The following is a 17,412-nucleotide window of genomic DNA, read 5'->3' as shown; positions in this document are numbered from 1 at the left end:
CTGAAAACTTTAAACTAGATCTTAATGATGAAAAATATTACAAAACTAGCTAAAAGACTAAATTTATAATTTTAAACAAACCAAAACTTCAATCTAAGTTATGAAAATAGACATATAATAAATGAGGTTTTTTTCCCACTGCCTCTCTAAAAACAAATGGGGAAAAATGCCAAAATGAAAATGTGTTCTTTTGTTACCCATTAAATAATAGTGGTTATGAAGCCGACCACAATGCCACATCGCACCAAACTCGTACTCACTCTTAACTTCGTAGATACCAATTTTCCTTTTTCAATTTCTTTGTTATAAAATAATTTATATAAAAGATTTTCCCCACCTTCAATTAAAATATATGCCCATTTTATTAATTTCGTCAATCATCATTATTGATTGGAACTTAATAGTGGAGATTGAGGCCCTGAGGGTGACAAAACACGTAGTCACAAACCATAAAACCTGATCAAATAAATACAAAGTCTAATTCATACAAATATAAACAAACATTCAAATTAATATATAAATTAATTTGGGCTACAAATCTTTACATATACCACACCCATGTTTCCTCAAAAGTGTAGAATCATCTAAAAAACAAATAATGGTTAGTTAGGTATGGATATTTCTTTTGCTTTCCTGAATTTTATATAATAACTAACACGTTAAATAATATTTACAATAACAAGATTATAATAACCATCTAAATTTTAATTGATAAAATTTCAAAAATAGTCCCTATGGTTTCTAAAAAATAGTAAAGTGAAGCTAACTTTAATAAACGCTTCATAAATGCAATCGTCAAGACTTACTTTTTTTTTTCTTTTCTTTTTTTTAATAACCACTATTTCCTAGTTAAAATTTGAGAATGGTCGTTGTGGGTTTTAAAAAATTGCAAGTTTCATTTTTTAACTAACACCACAATCATCCGCTTTCAGCTACTCTTATCACCAACATTGTTTTCAATATGCAATAGCAACACTTTCAACAACCAAAACTAGCACTGCCATCATTAGCCACACACTACCACCACCACCACCATTACCTCCTTTAAGTAACACAACCACCGCCAACCACTATCACCACGACCATTACTGCCTTCAGCCACTACCACCGTCACCTCCTTCAGCCTTTGCCATCACCACGATTATCACCTTCAACATACACCAACACCACCTTTAGCAATCGTCAATCAACGAATTTAGTCACAATCACTGCCTTTTAACTATCAATATCACCACCATCATCGCCTTCAACATGCATCAACACCAACTTTAACAACCACAATCACCATTGCCACCTTCATCCTGAACAACCACAACCACTTCATACCACCACTGTCATCATCACCTTTATCCACCACTACCACCACTTCCTTCAGCCATTATCGCCAACACCACCACCTTCAACCACCATTCATAAGGAGAGAAGAGAATGTTTAAAAAGGACTAAACTTTTCTATAAGGGCTAAACTTTTCATTTCATGTATATTTAACCAAAATTTACTAACAGAATGTTTAAAAAGGACTTAAAGTTGAGTATGTGTTGACTTTTATATAAGGGCTAAACTTTTCATTTCATATATATTTAACCAAAATTTACTAACAGAATGTTTAAAAAGGACTTAAAGTTGCAACTTTTTGCTACCATAGGTCTATTTTGAAGCGTTTTTAAAAGTTATCCTTACCTTGCCATTTTTCTAAAACCACATGGACCAATTTTGAAATTTCATATTTTTAATATTTAAAGATTTTGTCCAACAGATAGACGGTATCTCTTGTCATGGTGCGTTAGTTCCAACGCCGTGACAAACCCAACACCACCAGCATCTCCTCAATTCCAGATTCTTTTTCTCTAATTTAAAGCTTCAAACCCCACTCAATTCTCTATCTTTTTCGGATAGAGAATACAAAAGAGGGGTGGTTTTGTGCATGTTAACTTGTTAAGTTAGTTACATGGCTACTTCATCTACCTCTTCTACCTCTTCTCTGTGGTTTCCGGCCACTTCTACTGCCGGAACCCGTAATTCTTTTCCCAATACTGATACATTCTTACGATGTCGCCGGAGCCGTCAATTGACCCGATTGAAGACTCACAAGTCGGTTGTTCGGTCGGATTTGGACAGAGATGTATCAGACATGAGAACTAATGGTAATTTTGGATAAATTTGTGATGTATGTCTGTTTTAAGTGTTCTTTGTTTTGATTAGTAGCAGTAATACTAGTCTGGATTTGTGCTTTTGGAATTTAGGCTCTAATTTAGTCTCTAATAGTAGCTAATTCTGTTGATTTCTTCCGTAATTACTTACGAAATTCAATTACGACATACAGTTTGTTACAGATTTTCATACAGTATTTGTTAGAAAGTTTAATATTGTTAGAGCTGAGTTTTCCGACCCCCATATCTGACGTATCTGTTGTATTTCCTTTTAGAACTGAGGGAGTATGATTGTTTTTTTTATTCACTGATATTGGACAGATTTTCAACAATCTGATCACCTGATGATCATTGGTATGTTGTTTAGGAAAGTTTCATATGCTCATTTTTTATTACACTCCTCAATCCTGTTATCTTGTACAGACTTCAAATTGGGAAGAAATTTTTGGAGTTTATGGGCGGCAAGTCCAAGTTCTGTTGACTTTTCTTCTAACAAATTTCGGCTCAAAATTCTTACACCTATTCCTAAATTTCGACAAATGCATAGAATCAATGGGCAATGATATTACAACAGTGACTATATATGCATGAACTTTCATGTCTACTTTATTTTACACATTAATTTTGACTTTTTAGAACTACTGGGATAAAACTATGAGAGTGCCTAATGTACATGCATAAGCATCTGTAATGGTTACTTTATTTCTTCATCTTCTTTCTTTAGAAACATGAAATGGCATTGATTTCATCTTTCTTTGTTGTATTTCTATATTATCAGCTCCAAAAGGATTATTTCCACCGGAACCTGAACATTATCGGGGGCCCAAATTGAAAGTGGCTATCATAGGTGCTGGCCTTGCTGGCATGTCAACTGCAGTGGAACTTTTGGATCAAGGGCATGAGGTTTTTACAAAAATTACATACTTACCCCTCTACACATTGCTCACTTTCCTTCTTATTCTCACCATACTTGAACTTCTCTTAAATCTTACAGGTGGATATATACGAGTCAAGGACTTTCATTGGTGGAAAAGTGGGTTCATTTGTTGATAAACGTGGAAACCACATTGAAATGGGACTACATGTGTTCTTTGGATGCTACAATAATCTTTTTCGTCTTCTGAAAAAGGTTAAACACTTTGTTTTACTCTAGTGATTGATCATTTTCAGATTCTGAAATCAAAAAATGAATGTAATGATTATCTGATAAGTTTTCTTGGCTTTGTATGTAACTTAGGTTGGTGCTGAAAAGAATCTCCTTGTCAAAGATCACACTCACACTTTTGTAAACAGAGGAGGAGAACTCGGTGGTAATTTTTGAATCTTATTTCACAAAATCTTGAAAATTAACATATTTTTGTTACATAATATAATCAAATACTTTTATATACTGACTACAGAACTTGATTTCCGCTTCCCTGTTGGAGCACCATTACATGGAATTAACGCATTTTTAACCACAAATCAGCTTAATGTAAGACCTAAATACCCTTTTAATTATAATGCTCCTTCATTAAACATTCTCTCATCTTTTATATTATTATGCAGACATATGATAAAGCAAGAAATGCTTTGGCTCTTGCTCTAAGTCCAGTTGTGAGGGCTCTTGTTGACCCTGATGGAGCAATGACACAAATAAGAAACCTTGATAATGTAAGAACTAAGAACTTTTTGTAAAAAGTCAAATGCTTTCATTTCCTTTTTTTTGACTTTCTTGACCTTTATTTATTTATTTATTTATAGGTTAGCTTCTCTGAATGGTTTATGTCTAAAGGGGGGACACGTAAGAGTATTCAGAGAATGTGGGACCCGGTTGCTTATGCTCTTGGATTTATTGATTGTGATAATATCAGTGCACGTTGTATGCTCACAATTTTCTCATTGTTTGCAACCAAGACAGAGGCTTCCTTGTTGCGTATGCTTAAGGGATCCCCTGATGTGTATCTTAGTGGGCCCATCAGAGATTATATTATAGAAAAAGGAGGAAGGTATGATTAAATAAAGTTACTTAATTTAATTTCAACACAAATCATCCATCAAAAGAATAATACAAAAAGTTATTTCCCACTATAAATGTAAATCACTTTATCATCTGGTCTTAGGGCTTTGTTTCCTTGTTCCCCATATGGATAAAGAGCTGGATACATAAAAGTTGTTTCCTTTTTTTTTTGTCTGAATAGACCATATTACCCTTGCACTCCATTTCAGGTTTCATTTGAGATGGGGATGCAGAGAGATTTTGTATGACAAGTCAGCTAATGGTGACACATATGTTACAGGGCTTGCCATGTCTAAGGTACATTCTTTTTCTTTAGTATTTTTAGATTTAGGGGTTTTGTGTTTTTTTTATTATTATTTATATTTAGTTATTTACAATTAATATGTGCAATCTGGCATGATACTAGTGGATCAAGATTTAGTGGATGATAGCAGTAGCACCATTATTATTAAATTCATTAATGAGAATGAGACTAATCAAGAAAGTATTTTAATGAAATAAAACAAAGTGATGTTGACTTTACTTCCACTTTATAAGTCCTCTTTTTAGTGTTACTTCCATAAGAACCATTTTTAAATTTACTTCAGTTTACATTTTCTAACCATTAAATTAAAAAAATCCCTATTATTTATTGTATTGTGAATTGTCTTTGTGTTTTCCAGGCTACTCAAAAGAAAACAGTAAAGGCAGATGTATATATAGCAGGTTTGTATCTATTTATATTATGTTTATATCCAACAAATATAATACATATAATAATTAAAAAATTTCCATGAAAAATGCAGCATGTGATGTCCCTGGAATTAAAAGATTATTGCCTTCAAATTGGAGGGAATGGGAATTCTTTGATAATATCTACAAATTAGTTGGTGTTCCAGTTGTAACAGTACAACTTAGATATAACGGTTGGGTAACAGAAATGCAGGATCTAGAACGTTCTAGGTGACCTGGAATTTCTTTTTATTTATTTATTTTTTTTTATCGTTTTATACATATAAAAACTAAGTTATTACTTTTGATATGTAGGCAATCGAGGAAAGCAACAGGGTTGGACAATCTACTTTACACCCCAGATGCAGATTTTTCCTGTTTTGCTGACCTGGCACTCGCTTCTCCTGAAGATTACTACATTGAAGGACAAGGCTCATTGCTCCAGTAAGGATTGGAATCAGTCATTCCCATTCCTTCCTTCAATTCCATTCCTTCTCACTCTTTTGCTATGCAGATGTGTGCTGACTCCAGGGGACCCATACATGCCTTTACCAAATGAAGAGATTATAAGCCGTGTTGAAAAACAGGTAAACACCACGTTTTATAAAACATTTTTATTAACTATTAATTTTATAATTTTCTTAAATCATGTATTAGGTTTTGGCTCTATTCCCATCTTCCCAAGGTCTGGAAGTTACATGGTCATCTGTGGTCAAGATTGGTCAATCTTTGTATCGAGAGGGACCCGGTAAAGATCCATTTAGGCCTGATCAGAAGACACCTGTCAAGAATTTCTTCCTAGCTGGCTCATATACAAAACAGGTGTTCACCATTTTCTTTTAATCATTTTTTTATATGAATAGTCAACAGTTTAGTTGTGAAAGTCAAAGTTTGGAGGAGGGTTGACCGGTATTGTTGACTTGATTCAGGATTATATAGACAGTATGGAAGGGGCGACTTTATCAGGGAGGCAAGCTTCTGCATTTGTGTGTGATGCTGGGGAAGAACTTGCAGCCTTAAGGAAACAACTTGCTGCCATTGAAGCCATGGACACCATTGCAGCTGATGAGCTTACTCTTGTTTGATTATAATATATCATAATATATATATGGTTCTTGTATAAGTGATTGAAAGGATGTAAGAAAATACAGTGATAATTTTTAATTTTTAATTTCAAAAACTAAGGATTTATTAAGGTTTTATTAGTTTCTTATACTTTTAGTTTAGGTAGATAAATGATTTTGATTAGATTCTCGTATAATATAGAACGTTATGATATTTGATCAATAACTTGTGTATTTAATATAATCACGTGTGATATGAACAATTGAACATCCTCAATCACCACTCCATTTATATTTTCGTTCATCTCAATCAACATCTGTCATATTTCAATGTCGACTAAATTTTCAAAAGGGTGACATTGTGTATACTTAAATAGCGACATGCATATGCCATTTGTGAATAATTTGAGTAATAGTAGGTACATTTTCAATTACAGGGAGAAAGCCTTTTAGCTGGTTGGAAGATAATGAATTTAATGAAATTGTCATAATTAATACTACTCTATGAAATATAGTTTTCGTGGACGATAGAAGCTTCACCGGGGATAGTGTGATCACGATCCATGTGATCATGTCTGAATTTGGATATGGATTCGAAATTGGATACTATGGGTCGCCACCTTTAAATTCACATTGCCTAGTAAACCTTATTAGTAACTTAGTTGCTATGCCTACTAGCATCATCTTTCAAGGTATGACGTTGAGAATGATATGATTAGTGTCACAATTATGTTTATGTTTATGAGACCAAATTGTATAAAAGTCATTTATTTCTCAATTTTGACATCCAAAATGTGAAGTCATAAAATAGTGACATGTCATGTCATTTCATCAGTGAGCGAGAAGTCGGAAACTAGGAAAATAGTCAACACTGAAAAACACAATGTTTGAATTGAAAAAAAATAACAATGTTAAAATCGAAAAAGTAAAAGCTAGTGTTAACACCTATAAATAACAAGTAAAATAAGTAAAAACTCTAAAACTAGAACATAAGATATCTTAGTGCCAAAGATAATAACTATTTATATGGACGAAAGCCCGTATTAAAACTATATCTTTTTGTATTTCCGATAATTTCAGATTGGATTTCTAGATGTTCAGATCGGATTGTTGGATTCAAAATTTTGAATGCTCCTATCACCTGTCAATAACACTCTATTCATGAAGACAAGTTGTTTAACCAATACCTTAGGATATATGGAGCTCTACATCCTTATGTCATATATAAAGTACCAAGCTCTCAAATTAGATACTACTTAACTGAATGACACAAGGCTACCTCATGTAAAGATCTATGATGAGACCACATATCTTGGTGCATGTTAAGATGTACGAAACTTATATGGAGTCCTTCAAGTTGGATCAACGATTCTGATGTATGTATGTCAAAAACACACTAAAGAGATCCTTTCGATTCTAGATAAAATTCCTAGCCCCTAATAGCATTAGAGGTAGGACAAATATAAGAAGGGGATTCGATCCCCAATTACATTTTCAGATTCAACAAAGTTTGTCAATGTAGTAAACTAATTGAAAAGAATGCTGAAGCTAGATAAGAGCTTATCGAATAGGTAAATCGATACATAAAAAAAGATGACATCAATGAGAAATACAATTCGTACAAACTAAAATCCTATCAAGCATCTCGAACCTCGGATGGTTGGACTCCAAATCAAGAATTCCATCCCAAATACCACCAAAACAACAACAATGTGTTGAAATTTCATTCCCTACCTTGGTATTGACTTCACTGGCCTTAACAAAGCATGTCCTTGTTTAGAAGTTAGACACATTACACATGTGTAATGACTTTACTGACCTTAACAAAGCATGTCACAAATATTTCGACATATTCTTCCCTCAATTGACCGGTTAAGATGGAAGTGTTTTTAGATGCATAAAAGATGAATACTGTAAAAGATGAATAAAACATCATTACTCTGCATAGACCAAGGTGTGGCAACCGCCAAATTCCTAGTAGAGTCAAAGTCAAACAAAGTCAACGGGTCAAACTGGTCAACTCAAATATTGCTTACATGTTAGGACTTACTCTATGGTTACTAATGTACGACTTAAAAATCCTAACGCAAAGTATCACTTGTAAGTTTAAAATGTTTAGAAATGCTAAACCCTAATCAGATTGAGGGATGTAACGACACTATAAAACACTATTACGTGCCCTTTGGGGGTGTATAACACTCAAATTAGGTTATAATGAAGTCAACGGTCCTTGCACTATGAAGAAAAACGCTAAGAAAGGTCCCAACAAAGTCTCTCAAATCTCTCCATGAATATCAAATCTCTTTATGAATCTTCCTTGGTCGAAAACAGCTCAAAACCGAAGGAGAAAATCCAAAAGGACCCTCTTGGTCGGGAACCCTTTTGGGCCGGAACCCCTCCCTGCTTCGGAGCTTCTCATGGATTCTGGAATACCCTTGCTCACTTCGGAACACCTTCACTCCGGAAGGTTTCGCTTCGGAATCACCCTCGTTCGGATCCTTCGGTTCTGCTTTGGAAGATCTCGCCTCGTTTCGGAATTGCTAGTTGGCTTCGCACCTCCGGTCCGGACCCGCATACTTCGCATCAGACTTCGGATCCGAGAAAATGCTCCGGAATTGAGTAAATGACTCCGGATTTTGCTAAATGACTCCGGAAACCTCCCTAATACCCTTCGGACCCTCGCAGATTCCGGACCACACTCCGAATTTTTGTCTATTTCAGAACTTTCTTCATTTTTAGGAACTTTGACGTAGGAAACCTCACCAAACTCGTACTCTTCATAACTTAAACCCCCTAAACCCATATTTTATGTCAAATCTGAACGTTTAAAACTTATTCACATAAAATAATACTTAAGATATATAAAGATATCAACTGTAGGTCATGATGAGAATAAGATAGGGATAATAGGGTTTGACTTTGTGATTTGATGTAACCTTCCATTTCCCATGCAATTCACAGTAACCCACACAATACCCACCAATTAACAAGGCTTGACCCTTTAGGTTGCCATGCACACTTTTTCCACCCCCTTTTTCTTTCATCCCTTAAAAGCAACGACAGTGAGAGAAATTTGAGCTCCACCATCTCTCTCATTTCTCTCACACTTTCACTAATACTCGTCTCAAAGAGCAAGAACAAGGATCTTGTTAAAGGCTAAATTTCTCAAGTTATTCTTAGAGTTTTAAGACAACATTCCTCCCAAGGAAATTCCTCCACTCACCCAAGAGTATAGGCTTGAGATCTTCACTCCATCACTCCAATCAAATCAAGGTGAGCTTTATACCCCTACTTTTTCGAGATTTTTATTGTTTTTGGGGGAGAATGCAAGTTAAAACCCTTGTTTTAAACCTTGATTTAGTTGCTTATTATGCGTGTATGGTAAGTTATGTATATTAAAATCATGAAGACTCCTAGAACTTGAAAATTTAGCAAACCTCGAGAGTTGAAGCTTATTTCACAACTTATGTATGAGAAACAAGAAATACAAGCTACAAATTTCTATGACAAAAATCCTAAGTATTTACGTCAAAAGAGTTTAAAAGAGTATCTTAGAGAGAATCGACCACTTTCAACATATCACATAGATTTGGGCCACTTTTTTTAACAAAAATGGGTCTTATTTGTTAAATTATAAATTGAAGTACCATTTTGCAGTCTTTTTAGACAAGCCTGATTTACAAAGAATATTTTCTAAATAAAAACTAAATATCTAGTCAACAAGTACATCATTTCTATTTATGAAATAAATAATGGATCACAACGATTTGCTCCAAAGTCTGTTAGTATTCTAGTCAGACGAATCAAGTACTTATATATATATATATATATATATATATATATATATATATATATATATATATATATATATATATATATATAATAGTGTACGCTCAAAGTCCTGTAAGAGTTATAACCAGAGTCTCCTAGAGGGGGAGCGAGAATTTGTGTATAGATCTATACGGGGTTGACACCCCGCACATTCGTTGTTCACTACAGCTAGACCTGCCAGTCTAGGGTGACAAATGTCTTAAACAAAACCGACGTCTGAAGAACATCAGAAACATGCACTCTGTCATATTAGTGTGGTTATAACGACTCACTAAGAATATAACAGTATGTTTTCGAAAACTACTCAAGTTACACTTTTCGATTTTAGACAACGATTGTTTTGAGTACTGTAAACAAATCTTTTATCACACCAATCTTAGAGATTTAATACCACCAACTTAATCATCGTAAAATATAGGATTTTTTGGGGAAAACAATTTTATACGATTTTTTAAAATGATAAACTAAATCACACATGCATCTATACCCGATTAGAATCGAAAACTTACAACCAACTGATAAGAAAATATGGGATTTTCTGGTTTTACCAACTACCACAGATTTCATACAAAATGCTTGTGAACTCACTAACATATTTTATGTTGATGCTTTTCAAATGACTTGTATTATCAGGAAATTAATAAGCAGGTCAGTGATGTGGGGATTCAAGATTATTTTGTCGTAATTTGGAATTCATTCAATGTTGTCTCTTTTGTGTATTTCAAGAACATTAACAAATTGTAAAAACAATGTAAGAATGATGTATGGTGTTTGGATTTGCTATGTTTCATTTATATTCAATTGTTATGATACACCACAATGTAGTCACCCGCCTCCGGACGCTTCCGTCGTCCTGGTTGGGGGTGTGACACAAGGTCCCCAATATTATACAAAAATGATATTTAGTTTGATAAACACAAGTGTCACCTAGAAACACTTAGTTGGAAAGATATCTAAACCAAAATTGGACAAAACATAGGGGTATATTATAATGTCCCAAATTTCAAACCAAAATTTTCATTTAAAATTTAAAAGCATTTATTCTAATTAGAACTTCAAAGATCCAAATAAAAAAGTTTGATTCAAAACATTTATCATGGTATAGACATAAGAGTTATTAAATGCAGAAATCTCCAATAGATGCGATGCAATCAGGCCGTGCCTTCCTTCAATATAAGAAATCTGAAATAATTTAAACTTAAAACTGTAAACATAAAGTTTAGCGAGTTCCCATAAATACCACATACCATACACAATAGTGGGCCCCTCCCTAGGTATATGTTTCAACTCATGTGAATGTTATGGTTCACCCATAGTCTTACAATCACTTTCAACCTATTTCAACCAACGGGTATGTTTTAACTCATGTGAATGTTATGGTCCCCACATAATCTTATAATCACTTTTGTTGCTACAGTCCCCCCTGCAGTCTTTCCTATCGAGGTCCCCCATTCATGTAATTGCCATGGTCTTTCATATAATTGTAATGGTCCCCCATGGTCCTCCTCATGTTCTTTTATACAAGAGTCGCAAAGACAATCTAGCATCCTACATGGTATAATAAGAAGACTCACGTTGACATATACACTTTAGACTTTGGCCACCACAAATAAAGACTTTGTCAATTTTCATCCCTATCACTCTTCTTCTATCAATCAATTGACATTAATAATTAAATGCACTCATTTGCAAATACAATGAATATAATGCAATCCATTTTTTTGAAACTAAAGACTTACATTATTCGGTAAACTATCATAAGCAAATTAAAAAAAATTAAAGAAAAAGTAAAGGGGTTGTTGTGAGTGGCTCGACTCACCTGCCTAGGTCACTTTCCCTTCTATGTTTCTTTTCATTTTACATTTTTTTAAATAAACTTTGTTTTAAAAAAAGATAGATCAGAACCGACCTCTATGGCCCTGTTAATTGAGATAAATTAAAAGCAATAAAAATCTTATTCTTTATTGGTGGAAGGATCCCATTCGTGTTCTACAACCGCATTTTGTTTTCTAGTTCCGACAGAATTGGAATCCAAGATTCCGTTCAATCGTTGAATTATTTGAAAAAAGTCAAAAATTTTACTTAAAAAGACATAATCTTTTTTCTTAAAAAATAGAAAAAAAATACATAAATTAGAGGGGATAATGATTTAACTAAAACATATAAATTAATTGATAGATAAATTGGACACCAATCTTATTCTTATTGGCTTAAAATGGAAGATGGATATTAAGTACAAAATAAATCTGAAAAACCTAAAGGGCCAAATTATTATTAAAAAAAAACCACACCAATGAAAACCTTTTATTGTTCGCAAAAAGGTAACCCAAAGTTAATATATATATATATATATATATATATATATATATATATATATATATATATATATATATATATATATATATATATATATATATATATATATATATATATGGGATAGTTCTTGTAAAAACACCAATTATTGTGAGAATATGAGGACATTTTACAACCATTAGATTAATTAAATAGATGGTTAGGATAATTAAGTGTTTTCTATTTAAATAAAAAGGAAAAAAATGGAAAATACACAAATTAGCTTATAACGGGTTTTTGAGGGCATTTGGGTAAAAAACTAGGTTAAGTAAATTAGGAAAAATGTTTTCAGTTCGTATTTTTCGCCTGTGAATCCGTCTTCCATATCCGTACGCATCTTCCAAATTTTGTTGAAGATATTATCTCATTTCAACATTGAATGCGATTCTAGTAAACCTGATTCGATAGTTGAGTATAAAAATCGTTGATTGTTCAACATAGCACATAATGAGGATTCTTCGATCAAACTCAAAAATGAAGGGTAACAAGTTCAACAACACCTTTGAAGAAGCCATTAACCTTGATGACGACGATTTCGTGAACATTCATTCATGTATTGCTCATTGATGTTCAAATACAACTGTATATTAGTTTCTGTTTTGAATACGAAGACTGTTGGCTTTGTTTGTTAAATACAAATATAATATACGTAAAGTAGTTAAAAGTCTAGATACAAAATGTTTGTCGTTAGTTTCTTTGTTGACATTCACGTATTCCAATTTTTTTGTTGTTGATTTTTTTAGGGTTTTGTTGAAGATGACGACTGTTATACTTGTATGTTTGATGTTTTTTTTTTTTTGTCTTTTTAATAATGATATTATAATCGTAATACAATTAAGAATGTTGTTTTGGTTGTATCATGGAATCTAATTAGAAGAATTGCTAGTTTTTCAAGGGTCTTATATAGTATATAATAGGTAGTCTAATTTATTAACAATTTTTCATTGTCATATTTTGAAGGAGGTTCTAGTGTGGTGATACTTAGTAGGGAACCATTAGCAAAAAAAAAAAAGGTGAAATGTCATTTTGAAAAAGGTACTTTTTCTGTAAGTGATATTGTGTTAGATTTGTATGTGTTTGATTGCTTGATGTTTGTTTTTTATGTGTGGAATATTATATGATTAGCCACGTGTTTTCAATATTGAACACATTGTATAATACTTTAATATAAAGTATATATTAGTACTAAAATGTTCTGATCTGAATATATAGTATGTGTGAAAGTATGTTATGCTTCCACATGTATTCAATATTGAAAACATTATGTAAGAATTGAATACATCATATATTTCTTGGATTAAATATTTTGCATTTAATTTTTATTAACAATGTAATGGTTTGTGGTATTGTTTATTATTTCAAAATAAAAGTATTCTAAAAAGAATTAAGGATTGTTTATTAAATTATTCATATCATAATACATTATAATTTCACCCGTATGTTTTCCGGTTTATTGTATTATTTCAAAATATAATTTAATAGTTTAATTTTGTATTCAATACAGAATACATTACTTATGTAATGCTTGAATACAGAATACACAGTATGTGTAATAGTGTGCAATGCTTCCACATGGATTCAATATTAAAAATATTTTGATATTGAATACCTTATGTAATAATTCAATACATCATATATTTCTTGGATTAAATATATTTCTTGGATTAAATATTCTGCACTAAAAATATATAAAAAACAAATATGCATGATTTTTATTGGTGTACTATTATCCCAATCATGCATTGAATCTTGACATGACTAACATTATATGATTATTATGTTGTGTGTGTTAGTATGTAATATTTCGTAATATTATGTTAAGGTTTGATTTAGTATTCAATAAAGAACACATTACGTAATAATTCAATACGTCATATATTTCTTGGATTAAATATTCTGCTAATGAAAACATATAAAAAACAAATATGCATGATTCTTATTGGTGTAGTATTATCCCAAGCATGCATTGAATCTTGACATGACTAACAATATTTGGTTATTACATTATATGTGTTAGGATGTAATATATTTCATAATATTATGTTAGGGTTTGATTTAGTAGTCAATAAAGAAAACATTATGCATGCTATGTTTCTATATGTATTCAATAGTGAAAACATAATATACATCAGGACTTAAATATTCTTGAATGAATTTTGATATGAGTAACATTATTTATTCTCACTAGAATGGTTTGTGGTATTGTGTATTATTTAAAAATAATAGTATTCTATTAGTAACATATAAGCATTCTGTATGAAATTATTCAAATCGACAACAATATTATTTAGAGTAAATTACTAAAATTATCCCTATGTTTTGGTCAAAATTACACGTTTGGTCCCTAACTTTTTTTGCACTCGGATCGTCCCTGTGGTTTGATTTTGTTGCGTTTTTTGTCCCTATGGTTTGGTCAAAATTGCATGTTTGGTCCCTAACTTTATGTATGTAAGGGACGAAAAACGCAACAAAATCAAACCACAAAGACGATCCGAGTGCAAAAAAAAGGGACCAAACGTGCAATTTTGACCAAACCATATGGACGATTTCAGTAATTTACTCTATTATTTAACTAGTATGTTTTTGTGGTATTGTGTAGTATTTAAAAAAATCATTTTTAAGTTTGATGTAGTAGTCAATACATAATACATTATGTTGTTTATGCTTCATTACAATATACAATAGTGTACACACATATAATATTTTGGAATATTCAAAGCAGAAAACATTTAAAAAAATTATGCATGATTCTTAGCGGTGTAGTGTTATCCTGATCATGCGTATGTTATTTTGTGTTTGTTGTAGGTGAATCAAGTGTTAGTGTCAGTAAGAAAAACAAAAGGAAAGATGAACATTATGAAGATAGTGAAGTTGATCTTGATGTTAATGTAAGAGGAAGTGGTAGGAAAAAAACTAAAGTCATAAAAATGAAGTTTTAAAGGAAGCTGATAATAAGAAAGGAACGAAGAAAAGAAAATTTAAAAGAAAGAATGTAGTAGAAAATGAAGATGTAGCTGTTGAGGATGACACAACTAAAGAGTTGCAAAAAATAAGTTGTCGTGTGTCCCTAAAATCAATGTATATGGCGGTGAAGAGAATGTCATACAGTCAGAAAGAAATGGTGAGACAAATGGGTTTCGGTGCGTTCCTTGATATAAATTTGGATTCAATACCTTCTAGATTGGCTTACTACTTGGTGGACAAATTCAAAGCAAAAACATCGACGATTAAGACTAAGAAAGGGGAAATACTTATTACAAAGAAAACGCTTAAAGGGATGTTTGGTTTGCCAAGTGAAGGTTTAGACTACAACCAATTGGTGGAATGCGATAAAACAAATACAGTTATTGAAGCATGGAAAAGTCAGTATCCAGGAGGAAAGTTCAATAATGGAAACTATGTGAAGAGGATTCGACAATCGGATGTGGCGGATGACATGTTCAAGCTTAATTTCCTGACATTATTCATAAACACGTTTGTAGAGACAGAGATGAGTGGGGCAAGCCGTGTTAATTGTCTGTAGAAATTAGCAAGGTGTGAAGATATTCAAAAGATTGATTGGTGCAAGTATATAGTTGAATGTTTGGAGAAGGCAAAATACACATGGAGGCCAAATGATGCAAACTGTTGTTACACATGTCAAGTCACTCTCTTACTGGTAAGTAGTTGTTATTATGTGCATTTAGTTTTATATTATTTTTTAATTCTTTAATGAAATTAAGTAAATATAACTTATTAATTATGTTGTTACAGCTTACGTATGTGGACAAAGTAGTTTTGAATGGCTATAATCTCCGCATATCAAGGCCATTGATAAAACAGATTAACTAAGTGGATTTGGAAATGTTGGAGGAGCATGGATTGAGAATGGGAAAATTTGGAACATTGTAGTTTCGTGGAGATGGGGAAGTGGATCTTATGGATGTAAATGGTGATGAGGACAAGCTGGTAAGTTAATTTATTATTTATGTCATGTATTTTTGTAATAAATAATATTATACATAAGAAAAATGTGTAACTAGTTTTAATAACAATGACAGGTTGGGGTGGAATCAATTGAAATGCTATATTGTAGGATCTGTGATGATAAGAAAAAAAATTGAGGAAGCAATTAAGAAGGGGTTAGAAGATGACGCAAATGATGATGTGGTAAAAGAGTGGTCACGAAAGGTGCGCCAACTTTTTAATGAAAAGACTGTGGAACATGGAGATAATAGGTCGCCTACAAATGAAGCAACAATGAAAACGCCCGTTAAGGTTACAGTCAATTCTGATCAAACTAATTTTATGAAAGGAAGTAGTTTTGTGAAAGGAAGTAGTTTGATATGCAATGTTCAGTCTACTGGAAGGAATAACGAGAAGACAAAGGTTGTGGATGGGTGCGAATAACCTTTAGTACTCTTTCTGGAAGTAGTCTGATATGCAATGTTCAGTCTACTACACTGGGCCTTCAGTCGGTCTGGTCCACTCTCCGAGCCTCGGCACGTCTGGACTGCCCTCTTGTGGCCTTCAGCCTATCCGGACCGCTTGCTGGGCTTACGGTCTATTCGGTCCGCCTTGCGTATGTTGGCTAACAACACAAAGCAGGACCCGCCTCAACCCAACCACAGTCAACAACCATGTGCACATAAAACAATTAATCACATAACAATGCTCAGCCAAACAAACAGTTCAATCGGATCATACAACATAACAACATCCTAACCAGGATACCGATCTAACCAATCACTAACATAACATTTCCCTTCATACTAGGATACTGACCTTAACCAGGTCACTAACATAACATTACCCTTCATACCAGGATATCGACCTTACCCAGGTCACTAACATAACATTACCCTACATACCAGGATACCGACCTTAACCATGTCACTAACAATATACCATCCTAATAATGGGATGCAGATCTATTAACTCATAAACATATCAAACAAATACCCAGATTCCCATCCGATAAAGGGCCAACCTTGGTACCTTAGACCCTGTTGATATAATGAGGATAACTCACCTTGAACTTGCCGAGTTGGAGAGAGAGAATCAAAACTCCTGATCACCGCCACGAACACCACCACATGTTACTCCAATGAAATCATAACCATTAGAACCAAAATTACCAACATACCCTCGAAAGTCAAACTGGTCAAATTCAACCTTCCTGATTGACCCTACTCGCCGAGTCAACCCATTGACTCACCGAGTTCCTAACTCAGGAAACTCTTATATCACGACTCAACTCGCCGAGTCCCCCCACGACTCGTCGAGTTCAACAGTCTCCGAGTCCTATCCTGTCCAACTCACTAT

General features: G+C 33.1%; 1 protein-coding gene across 1 annotated transcript; it reads left to right on the top strand.

Annotated features, from left to right (window-relative positions):
* The first annotated feature begins 1,776 nt into the window (after positions 1-1,776).
* Positions 1,777-6,063, top strand: ZDS (zeta-carotene desaturase). Its single transcript, XM_078980212.1, has 14 exons — positions 1,777-2,145; positions 2,930-3,054; positions 3,146-3,280; positions 3,389-3,461; positions 3,552-3,625; positions 3,700-3,804; positions 3,895-4,139; positions 4,360-4,447; positions 4,813-4,855; positions 4,936-5,092; positions 5,177-5,305; positions 5,376-5,448; positions 5,519-5,683; positions 5,791-6,063. Exons 1-14 carry the CDS (start codon positions 1,950-1,952, stop codon positions 5,944-5,946), a joined length of 1,764 nt encoding a protein of 587 aa, XP_078836338.1. The 5' UTR covers positions 1,777-1,949; the 3' UTR covers positions 5,947-6,063.
* Positions 6,064-17,412: the final 11,349 nt, after the last annotated feature.

This window comes from Lactuca saligna, chromosome 2, assembly GCF_052625555.1.
Source record: "Lactuca saligna cultivar CGN05327 chromosome 2, ASM5262555v1, whole genome shotgun sequence".
NCBI classification, from domain to species: domain Eukaryota; kingdom Viridiplantae; phylum Streptophyta; class Magnoliopsida; order Asterales; family Asteraceae; genus Lactuca; species Lactuca saligna.
This window is presented reverse-complemented; position numbering and strand designations above follow the sequence as displayed.

Bases quoted from the DNA above. Each gene is read 5' to 3' on its own strand.
- ZDS (XM_078980212.1), top strand. From the start codon at position 1,950: ATGGCTACTTCATCTACCTCTTCTACCTCTTCTCTGTGGTTTCCGGCC. The intron at 3,805-3,894 runs GTAAGAACTAAG...ATTTATTTATAG, and splicing joins AAATAAGAAACCTTGATAAT to GTTAGCTTCTCTGAATGGTT. The intron at 5,306-5,375 runs GTAAGGATTGGA...TTTGCTATGCAG, and splicing joins GGACAAGGCTCATTGCTCCA to ATGTGTGCTGACTCCAGGGG.